General features: G+C 36.5%; 1 protein-coding gene across 1 annotated transcript in view; it reads right to left on the bottom strand.

Moving 5' to 3' along the window:
• Positions 1 to 12,232, bottom strand: part of CADPS2 (calcium dependent secretion activator 2) — a 713,380-nt gene that overhangs the window by 38,832 nt on the left and 662,316 nt on the right. Inside the window, exon 26 of the mRNA XM_074195280.1 lies at positions 3,111 to 3,218. Coding sequence (XP_074051381.1) covers positions 3,111 to 3,218 — 108 coding nt within the window. The remainder of the gene's footprint in view (positions 1 to 3,110; positions 3,219 to 12,232) is intronic.

The raw sequence follows: 12,232 nt of genomic DNA, 5'->3' as shown, positions 1-12,232 counted from the left end.
TTTTAAAAAATTCAATTTGGCAAGTGATGTTACAGCAGTATTCAGGCAGGGAAGTTGCACAGACCTATCTTCTGACCTACTCAGGAAGTACCTTAATTGGGATAACAAAGATTTTCAAATGACTTAGTAAAATTCTTCTTTTCAATCTTTTATTAGCAATCGGCTAATAGTATGCAGACTAATTATTTCTAATTGTTTTCTGTATACCTTATATATTATATACTACTTTAAGATGTAGTTAAGTGGATATCCAATAATTAAATAATATCTTTTAGTTAAAATCTATTGCTTCAGATACATATCCTATTTTACCTTTCAACACCTATTTGAAAACCTCTCATTTACTTACTTGTGAATGAGACAAATTTGACATTGGCTAATTAGGGGCTCTGAGTCCTCTTATACATGCTTTTCTTGCTAACATATGTAAGAGCTAAAAGATCAGATTTTGCTACATCTATCTATCTATCTATCTATCTATCATTTACTTACTTGTAAATGAGATAAATTTGACATTGGCTTGTTAGGGGCTCTGAGTTCTCTCATACATGTTTTTCTTGCTAACATAAAAGAGCTAAAAGATAAGGTTTTACTACATCTATCTATCTATCTATCTATCTATCTATCTATCTATATCTATCTATCCATCCATGCATCTATCTATCATCTACCTATTTACCTATTTCTCATTTACTTACTTGTGAATGAGACAAATTTGACATTGGTTAATTAGGGCCTCTAAGACCTCTCCTCTCTCATACTTATTTGTGTTTTTTTTTGCTAACATATGTAAGAGCTAAAAGATCATGTTTTATCAAATCTATCTATCTATCCATCCATCTATTTATCTATCCATAACTGTAGTTAGTTATAGATGTATCTATTTATGTGTAAATGTATATATATATATATATCTGTGTGTATTACTATGTATAGTTGTCTGTGATAACAAGCAAAAAGACCTAAATTTTGAAAATATTAATTTATTTTCAGAAAATTACCTCTATTTATGACTATGAAGATAATTATTTTAGCTTAGAATGGTGGTGTACATGCAATAGAATGGCAATGAAAGTAGTTTTCAGGAAAGGTTCCCAGAAAAGTCCTATTTTAACAGTGAAATAACAATTGCACGTGACAGCCATATCAGATGCTAAGTCTTCAAAAAGATGCCAGCATCTTAGCCATGAAGGTTTCCAGATCCTGTCACTTTCATGTCTCATTCTGTTGCCCTGGTTCCACTTTAATTAGTGAGTTCTGTTCTCCCCATAAGAAGCCTCCTGAATGAAGGAGGGGAGCAGACCCCATGACAATCTAAAGCTCTGTTATGAATTGGTATGATGCCAAAAGGTTTGAAATGTTTCACAAATCAGTCACAGAAAAAAAAAAGTAATTCTGCACACAATGTATTTGTATTCATTCTCCCTCTCAAAATGAGCTGCCTTGTGTGAGACACAGAATACACACTGCAGTTAGATTTACCAAGAAGAAGCATGGCTAGAATAAGAGCAGCTCAACTTTCTCTAGGTCCAAAAAAAAAAAAAAATCAGCATTAAGCAAAAAAAAAAAAAAGAGGGGAAAGGAGCCTTAACAAACAAGCCATCTGTTTGGAGGCTGAGAGTGCTTCCAAACTGACACAGAAGTTGTTAACATGGTTTTTAGTCCTCTGAAAAAGTGCCAGTTGAATGGATGGTAATTTTTCTACCCCTGCAGGGCTTCAAAGCTTATATGAAATCATTCTTTTCACACATATTAACACTTAGCTTATTAAAACAGATGATACTTTTATTGTAAAATGGCCTGGGTAGAGTCTAGAAATGTAAAAAGGGAGAGAGGAGTTTCATCATGACCACCCAATCGACAAACGGCAAACAGGGACACGACAGACTGGGGTGGAGTTGGTGATGTTCTTGGACCTTCTGTAACCACCAGAGCTGAAGTGTCACCAGGAAGCCCGTGAAATGCTGTTATGAAAACATTTGCAGTGACTTGCATAATTAAAAGAAACTGCCAGGAAAGCTTTTCTAAAAATGCAGAGGGGATGTACACAAATAAATACACTTCAAAGAGAATATTACATTTCAGACTTACTAGCAGACTGGATTATGCTAAACTGTATCAAACACCCAACAGTCCTTCCTTCCAACAGGTTCTTACATAATTAGAATGACTGACAGCATTGTGATTTAAATGGACTGCTCTCTTAGTCTAAGGTGCAGATTCACTCTGAGGGAAATCTGATGACCATGAGATCTCAAACCACAATCCTCTATTTTAGAGTTGGCATGTTTAGTCTCAAACTGCAGTGCAGATATAATAATATATTTTCAAGCACATATCAGCACAATAATATATATATGTATATGTATATGTATATGTATATGTATATGTATATGTATATGTATATGTATATGTATATGTATATATATATGTATATTCATACAATAGGCATGCATTCATCCATCATCCATCCATCTGTCTGTCTATCTCTCTATCTACCTACCTACCTACTTATTCACCCGACTATCTACCTACCTATTCACCTGCCTGCCTATCTGTCTGTCTATCTATCCATCTATTCATCTATCTATCTATCTACCTACCTATCAACCTATCCATCCATCCATCCATCCATCCATCATCTAGTCCCACTAAAAGTAAAGCAGTTATTTGGCTATTGTGACTCTGTTCTAGTTCTTTGTTTTGCTAATGAATGTGATCTTTAAAAAAACAAAGTAGAAATGGAATCCATTCAAATAAAATTCTGTTTTTGAAATAGTATAACAAAAACAAAGGATGGGTAGAACAAAATGAAAATGTATTCGATAGTATAGTACTTTGCTCATTAAAATTAACCTTAAGAATGTTTTTTTAATTTATCAATCCAACAGTGACGACTTTCATGCAAATAATGTAGCCAAAGTTTCCATCTGCAACTGAAGAAACCCTAACAGAAAAAAAAAATTGTCAAATACATGCACAGAAACAGAAGTGATTACCAGAAAACAAAGCCAAATCTGATCTGCATAAAAAAATAAGATCAAATTGCAACTTATCCTTTTATAATATTGTCCTAATGCTAACAGGCCTTGTAAGAGTAGTTTACTTACATCGAACAACTTTTCTATATACATTTCCTCGTTGACCTTTTCTCGAAGAATATCCTGGTTTTGTCGGACAAACATGATATAGGCATCAGATAAATCCATTCCTGGTTTCTGTCAGGAGAAAATTGAAATATGAAGAGAAAAGGGGAAAGAAAACCAGAAAGAAAATCCATCAGTCAGAGCTCAAAGTTGGTGCAAAGTAGCTCTTACTTACATAGAAATTTTGAGCTAAAAGGGTCCTTAGGCCCAGCTCCTTCACTGGTGCATGGAAGTTTATTTGATCTCAACCTTGGGAAATGATTGCTCATATTCTATAAATTACATTTGTAAAAATGTTAAGAATCTAAGGCAGGATAAACACTTCTGGCAATTTACTATATATGTGTATCTCAGAGGTAAAATACATGATTTACTCCTCTTTAGGGAAATGATCAGAAAGCTCATGAGGTAGGCAAAGCAACATGGTAGGCAAAGTAAAAATATAATGGTTTTAGAGGCAGGAGATTTGGATTGGAGTACTGACTGAAATGTTTTACATATGTAACTACTGACATACTTCATTGTCTGTGAACCTCATTTCTTCATCTATAAAATGGGATTTAAATTACTTCTTGTACTATTAATCCACAAAAGGTGGTTGTCAAGGAAACATCTGACAAGCAAGTCTGAAAGTTCTGTATAAATATGAGTTATTATTAAAACAACTACAGATCAATGAGCATGTTGTATAGACAGATGTAAGCATGACAGGTCAGTTAAGTGCACAGACATTTAAAATCATCTGCATAACACAAGCACTCCCTAACTGTAACCACAATTTACTTTTCATTATCCTAGTGGAGATTATCTATCAACAAGGCAGTAACTTATGTGTTACATAAAACTAGATTTGCTTTTCTTTCTGAGTGACCTGAAATGATATTGGCCAAATTCTTGTTATTGGCCACTTCAATGGTTAAGTGCATTTAAGCAATACAAACTTATCATACGAGGCTAAGTGATACATAATTAGAGAAAATTCTATGCAAAATTTTTAAATGGATTTTTTAATGCATTTTGAGGCTACTGAAAAATGATTTTTGGATTTTTTATTCTAAGAAAACAGTTTGGTGAAGGGGAAGGAGCATCTCACTTGGGAGTCAGAAGACATGCCTTTAAGTTTCAGGTCATACAACACTTATTAGAATTTGAATACATACAAAAGTAGTCAGTTTCTAAATCTTCCTAGTTGTAATCTATAGACAGGTGAACCAACAAGTAGACTAGTCGAAGTCTGATTCTGTCTATTTGTCATTGAATCATTTCCCTTCCCAACTCATCCCTAGATCTCAGGATCTTTGGGTTTTATGATTAGAAGGGACTTTAGACATCATCTAGTTCAGTACTCTAATTTTATAGTCAAGGACAATTCTCCAGTCCCATGGGGATAACTCAGTAGAATGTATTTGCCTTAGTAAACTCCAATTTAGTTTGACAATCTATTTTGTACTCTATTTAGTTAATTTAGCTGACTAAGGTAGGTGTTAACAAAGATAAGATAGTACTATTTATTAATTCATTCATTTATTCATTCTCATAGTACCTCAAGATAATCAAAGCACTTACTGTATAACAAAACTGCAAGGTAGTGTCTTATTAGTTCCACTTTACAGATGAAGAAACTAAGTATAGGAAAGATTTATTCTTAATCACATAGTTTGTAAATATCTGAAAATGAATTTGAATCCTGGCCTCTTGACTCCATGCTACCTCTCCATATAGACCAGGTTGCCTTGCTTCTGTTCAGTTCTACAGACTGTACCCATAATCTTAATAAGCTGTGTGACCTACTAAATAAATGAATATTATTGGTCAGAAGAGGGACTATGTAAAAGGGGGAAAGAACTGGGTTGCATCAACGCAACCATTAAAACAATTTGAAACCTATTCTCTGCCATTGGTTAGTCAATGGAACCATCTCTAGGTCAAAGCTAGTATATATTTTTTGATAACAAGCTTTAAAATGTATTATTTATTTTGCATATTTAATATATTTCCAAAATTTTTTTAGTGTAAAACCAGGATAATGGTTAGGTATCAGAAGAATGTGGCTTATTTCAAAGGCTGGTTTTAAAAAAGAATTTTTTCTTTTATAACAAAGATGTTTTGAGCAAGACTAAAGGGATGTTAATGGCTTTATTATTTAATGGTCTGAAGTAGAACTAAAACATTATGAAAATTTAAGAGGCCTTAAAAAGCAACCTCATATGAGCTTTGCAAGAATAGCTTATTAATAGCAAAGAATGATGCACAGATATTTTGCTACTTGTCTTTCCTTAAAGAGTATATAACTAATGCTGGTTACACTTCAAATATAATGCCAGCTTTTACTGAGTTAATTCTAAGATTTATCTTTACTCTCCAAAGCCTATTAACATCTGGACACATACATATCTTCTTTAAGTGTATGATATTTAATGGAACATTTTATCTCCACTGATAGGTTGCATAAAGAAAAGGCCTTGGAGTCAAGGAGATCTGAGTGTGGGTCCTATCTGATATTTACTGGCTGTGTGATCGCTCTAGTATCTTTGCAAAGAAAGTTCCAAATAGGGTCATGAACAGTCAGATATGACTGAAAAATGACTGAATAATAACATGACCCTGGGCAAGTCACTTATCCTCTCAATGTTCTTTGTTAATCACTAAGATTATTGCCCCAAAACCTGCCTTGGTAAAAGGAGTTTCCTTGTTTGGCATTACCTATACCAGTGCCATTAAGGCTTCAGTTCTTATTACCTATCTGCTTTAGGAAAAAAGTAAGGAGAATTTTTTACACCAGTAAGCATCTTAAAGTTAGCTAGCACTTTAGGACAATGAGAAATTCTTAAGTACTGGGATTCTCTCAGGTCTCTCAAGTGCCAAAACCTGAAAAGTGAGGAAATTCTAAAGCTCATCAAATGACCCAGAAATGAAAATGACATGGCAGAGGCTCCTTAGCCAGAACAATAGTGTGAACTCATGCTGGACTCATGATGAGTAAAAGACTCTAAACATGATGGGAGAGTTGTTGCATGGAGACAAATTAAATTGAGATTTAAAAGCAAGGGCAAATCAAGTTCTCTCACCTGTAAAGTTTTTATTTTATTGTCATTGAAAGAAACAACTGCTCTTAGTGCTTAATCCAGTCAATCATTTGACCTGTCAGCCAAGAAACTGTTGAATTACAGCAGGGAAGATTGCCAGAAAGTGACAATATACAATAGATTAAAAAAATAACTACCCAGTAGGAAAAAATGGTGGCAGACACCAGGATTTGGATTTCTAGATCAGATACAGGAATAAGAGGCTCATGGTTAGGGTGTATATGATGAAAGTTAGGAAGGCCATGTTTCACCAGAGACGTGTGGCTCTGATTAAGAGTTCACTGAAGGCGAAATGAGAGGGAGAGAGAACAAATTGGACACATCCATATAGACACACATACAAATACACCCAGCCACACATATTTGCTAGTGGTTCCTCTTTCTCAAATTCCCAAATGCTTTCTATTTATAATGTCTTTTGTTTTTATCCATACTTATATGGTTCTATGTGTGTGTATATGCATATGTGGGTATTTTTTTTAGGTTTTTGCAAGGCAAACGGGGTTAAGTGGCTTGCCCAAGGCCACACAGCTAGGTAATTATTAAGTGTCTGAGACCGGATTTGAACCCAGGTACTCCTGACTCTAAGGCCGTTGCTTTATCCACTGCCACCTAGCCACCCTGAAAGTTTCAATCTTATTAAGCAATGCATGGCAACTGCCCAACAAACCAGGAACAGAGCTCCTCAACTCAGCCTGAACCCTGAATTCACAGGAAGAGACAGGCTTTTATAAATTAAAGACAATGAATCAAATACAGTCAATTAGTTAAAAGGAAACTATACAATATTAAGTAATCTGATTTCCTAAGCTGGGAGGGAAGAATGAACAGGTATTATTCCAGAATTCAGAAAAGGAGATGTCCCCATTCTCTCCAAGTGTCTGTAAACAGCCAAAGGTACATGGAAACAATAACTGTTTAATCATTATGGAGGCAATTTTGAGATAAGACTAAAAATGTATAATTGTGGGTGTAGGGTATTCAAACTAGTACCTTGGTGTGAGGGCTTTTAAGTCCTTTTTAGGTCTGCTTTCCACCTTTGATGTCCATTTGAGCCACCTAACTCTCAACTGTGGCTCCAAAGCGCTGTAACGTGCACAGCAGCTATACCCCAGTAAACCCTTTCAGGGGTCTAAACCAGGTTGAGGGTAACTGAGAGAGTCTCAAACTCATCCATGAGTAGAAAGGGGTGTCTCCCTCAAGCATGGTTAGTCTTCCACTGGTAGAATGGGTGGAAGAGAACAATTCATTCCAATGGCCATGAAACCAGCTGATGCAGGTGCTATGGAGTGCTTAGAGTTTGGTTAGACATCGAAGATGCCAGGTCATTCTCTGCTTCTAGAGCCATCACCAGTTATCTTGACTCTTGCCTTGCTAAGAGAGAATGAGGTAGTTGACTTCATACAGCTCTACGTCACTTAAGTCAAATTTATGCATGACACAAAAGACTTCACTCATAGCCATTCCTCAAAGTCCTATGGCAACAGGCAAATGACAAAGCAGCAGGTGTAGATATACTGGGAGCTAGTCACAATCCTGCACACAGGTGGCCCAGGCCATAGTTTCCCGCTGAAATGTGGATTTGGCAGCTCCCTGGATGACTGAGCAACCTTTGTAAGGATCACACTTCTCACCTCCTGATGTGAAGAAGGGACTAGAAAAGATACCCTAAAAATTGTCTGCTTACCCAACCCTGGCCTGCTTACCAGGACAAGTGAGGATCCCACATTGTGGCTGAGACATACAAAAAAAATCTATAAAAACTTCTTCAAAGAAGATTCCATTCACCCTTGGTGCATGGAACATGCTCACACTCATAGACAACACAAGATCCAATAGCGCTGAAAGACAGCTCTTCTTGCTAAAGAACTCAACAGGTATTGTATCCAAATAGCAGCCCTGAGTGAAATGCTCCCACCATGGTGAACACTGATTAAGTTAAAGGAAAATTTTATGAAGACCTGGAGATCTTTATCATCAAAGTACCAAGAGGACAAGCTTATAATTCTGGGTGAGTTTAATGCTAGAGTAGGCTCAGGTTACCCAACATGTCAGGGAGTCCTTGGGAGGAATGGAGTTGGAAACAGCAACAGCAATGGTTACTTTCTATTGAAGACTTGTGCAACTCATAACCTTCTCATCACAAACGCTGTCTCTGTTTACCTAAATGCAATAAAACTTCCTGGATGCACCCTTGTAGCTAACATTGGCATCTATATATGACTGTAAGGAGAAGAGATACACAGGATATGAGAGTGACAAAGGCAATGTTTGGTGCAGAGTCCTGGACTGATCACAGACTCATCCTCTCTAAGCTAAATATTCATATTCAGCCAAAGCAGCAGCCCCAAGGCAAAATGAATACTAGAAGAATTAATATCAAGTAGAGTTTCTCTCTGAATGGGGAGAGTTTATTGCTAATTTAAAGGGAAAACTGAGCCAATACACAGCTGGCAACAGTGGAGCAGAAAAGGAGTGGGCAGTTTTCAGAGATCTGGTGTATAACACTGCATTTGCTCACCTGGGTCAAAATACTCACCAACACCAAGACTGGTTTGATGAAAATGATGAGGAAATACAGAAGCTGCTAAGTGAAAAAGGAGAACTCCACAGGGTTTACCAGCAGGATAGTTTGTCCATTTCTAAGAAGGTGGCACTTAATTTCATCAAAAGGAAAGTGAAGCTTAGAGAGGTGAAGAATTCTTGGTTCAGCAGGAAGGCAGATGAAATTCAACTTTATGCAGACAGTACCTTTTATGAGCCCTGAAGGCTAATTATGGGTCAGACATATGGTATATCTCAACTATTCAGTGCTGATGGATCCACATTGATTAACGATAAGGATATGATCCTAAGAGAGGTAGGTTGAACACTTCTACAGTGTTTTTAACAGACAATCATTAAACAATGAAGAAGCCATTGACTGTTTACCTCAAGTTGAAGTAGGTCCCTAGATGAAGTTCCACCTGAAGAAGAGGTTTTGAATGTCATTAGACTGACTCCTTTTAAGTGGCAAAGCTGGTACTGATTCTATTTCAGCTGAGATCCCAAAGTGAGGAGTCCATTCCTCATCCAAAAACTGACTGAAATTTTCCAGGTTATATGGCATGAGGAGGCTATCCCCCAAGAATTCAAGGATGCCTCTATTGTCCATCTCTTTAAAGGTAAAGGGACTAGATTGTCCTGTGACAACCACCGGGATATTTCTCATTTAGTCATTGCTGGTAAGATTCTTGCCAGAGTTCTCCTCAATAGACTCATCTTTCACCTGGAAGATAGTCACCTCCCTGAGAGCCAGTGTGGCTTCAGAAAGGGCAGAGAAACCGTCAATATGTTGTATGCTGCCCCACAACTCCAGGAAAGTACAACTATGATGGGCTGGACATGTTGTTAGAATGCCAGATGTACACTTGCCAAAAAAAATACTGTTTTTTGGAGAATTCATACAGGACAAGCAGTCAGAAGAATAGATACCAAGACACCCTGAAGGTCTCATTGAAGCACTTTAGAATCAATTGAACTGCTTGGGAGACACTAGCACAGGACCATTCAGCATGGTGTGCCCTCATCAGTGAGGGTGCTGTGCTCTATGACGAAGGTAGAATTAAAGCAGCTCAAAGGAAATGTGACATATGTAAGTTTACCCACCCCAGGTGTTTACATGGACTATTTGTTGTTCCCAACCTGTGGTAGAGCATTCCCAGCTGGTATTGGTCTTATCCCTCACATTCAGATACATTGTAATTTGTTTCAAACATAGTGATGTCATTTTGGTCTTCTTCAATAAAGGACAAGAATCCTAACCAACCATAATTGTGAGAAAGCTCCTTGCATCAGTCTTTGAGTCTGATGGGGTTTTTGATCAGCATCAGTAGGTCCTTGGTTAAGAGTCTTTTAAAGAGCAGGCAGAGGTGGTCTGCCTTCCTAATAATGCAAGACTAAATTCAAACAACGTAATAAGTTTTTCTCCCATTTCCCACAATTAAATAAAGTTTTTCTACAAGGCAGAAATTGGACAAGACCCACAGGTGAACAGAAAGGGAACTAAGCTCCAGAGCTGAGTTAATTCCCACTACCACTTGCTATTCTAACCCCCCCCCATTTTCTCACTGTTAAGTTCTATATTAAAAAGTAATAATAAATTTTTATTATTATTGGAAGAATATCAATATTGAAAGAATATCACCTTGGGATCTCAGCTGAAATAGAATCAGTACCAGGTTTGCCACTTAAAAGGAGTCTAATGGCATTCAAAACATCTTCTTCAGGTGGAACTTCATCTAGGGACTTATTGACTTCAACTTGAGGTAAACAGTTGATGGTTCCTTCATTGATTGATGATAGTCAATATCAATATCAATACCAATATCAATCAATCAATAGAGGCTCAGTAATTCATAGGGGACAATGCTCAAGAAAAATAGTTGGGCTCTTTTCAACCTCAGATATACTTCTATTCCAGTGTCCTTCTCCCACTGGTAAGTTTCTTCCAAGGTCAACCTTTTGGGAGGTCTCTATGCCCACCATTCTTCACTCTGTTTCTGACTCTCTGGACTTTTTCCACAACATCTCTTCTGCCCCCCCCCACATTTTTTCATTACTCTTTAATGTCTTTTATTAGAATGAAAGCTCACTGAAGATAGGGAGATAGAGACTCTTTCTTTTTTGTATCTCTAGATCTTAGAACAATGTCTGGTACAAATTAAATCTAAATAAATTCTTGTTGCCTATCTACCTGGATCAAAAAGAACTGACTTTGTTGATGAAGTACCATTGATGGTAACCTCGGGTAAGAGGGACTTTGCCCAATTTAGTTTTTTATGGTTGAGAAAGAGAATTCTGGCTCAAAGTTATACATATCAAAAGAGTTGAAACACTCTCAAGAATGGAATTCTAATCACAAAAATATAATTGGTTCCAATGGGAAGTGAATAAAAATGGGAAATTGTCTAAAAAGGCTGGCTAGGCTACATCAGAAACTTATAGATCAATTAAGATTTTTAAAAAGATCCATAAAATGTTTCACATGACTGTTCAAGTATAATCTATATCAAATTGTTTCTGTTTCAAGGAGGGGGAGGAGATTGAGGGAGGAAGAGATTTGTGGACTTAAATTCTTTAAAAATTATTGTTTAAAATGTTTTATATGTAAATGAGAAAAAATAAAATAATTTTTAAAAACTTCAAAAGATCCACAGAGCAGTTATAAACAAAGGTAGAGAATAGCCCTGTCTGAAAAGTAACAGGAATGTTAAGCATGGGAATGAACTGAGAGTTGTTATTAATGCCAATGGCATCAAAAAAGGGTTTTTTAAAAGCTATGTTGGGGGGACAGCTAGGTGGCACAGTGGATAGAGCACTGCCCTGGAGGCAGGAGGACCTGAGTTCAAATCTAACTTCACTCACTTAATAATTGCCTAGCTGTGTGACCTTGGGCAAGTCACTTAATCCCATTGCCTTAAATAAATAAAAGCTATGTTGGGGGGGGGAGAAAGATTAAATGAGATATAGGACTATTCACAGGTCTGATGGAATGATAATGACATAGCACTAAATGATGGCCCAGCTACTTCCCAAGTCTTCCTTTACTTCAATTTTCTTTATCAGGAATATAATCTTCAGACTGAGAAATAAAGAACAAAAAATACTTGACAGGAAATTAAAACCCAGAATAAGTGGAGATAATAAGATAGCAACTGCCTTCTCTAAATGGATTCAAATGAATACACCTAGACAAGTTATATATTAGGATAATCAAAGAACTGGAACATGAAATTGCTAAGATGAAAGTTATAGAGACTGGATAAGGACTTGAGACAGACAAATGCCCTGATTTTTTAGAAAAGGAAAAGAAGATGAATTCTTCAAATTATAGGCTATTGAACTTGACTATGATTCTTGGCAAAGTTCTAGGACATATTAGATAGAAGGTTTTTAAACATTTAGAAAGGGAAATTTTGAACATTAAGAGTCAGCATGGTTTCATCAAATTTTCCTCAG

Source organism: Macrotis lagotis, chromosome 7 (genome assembly GCF_037893015.1).
Source record: "Macrotis lagotis isolate mMagLag1 chromosome 7, bilby.v1.9.chrom.fasta, whole genome shotgun sequence".
NCBI classification, from domain to species: Eukaryota; Metazoa; Chordata; class Mammalia; order Peramelemorphia; family Peramelidae; genus Macrotis; species Macrotis lagotis.
This window is presented reverse-complemented; position numbering and strand designations above follow the sequence as displayed.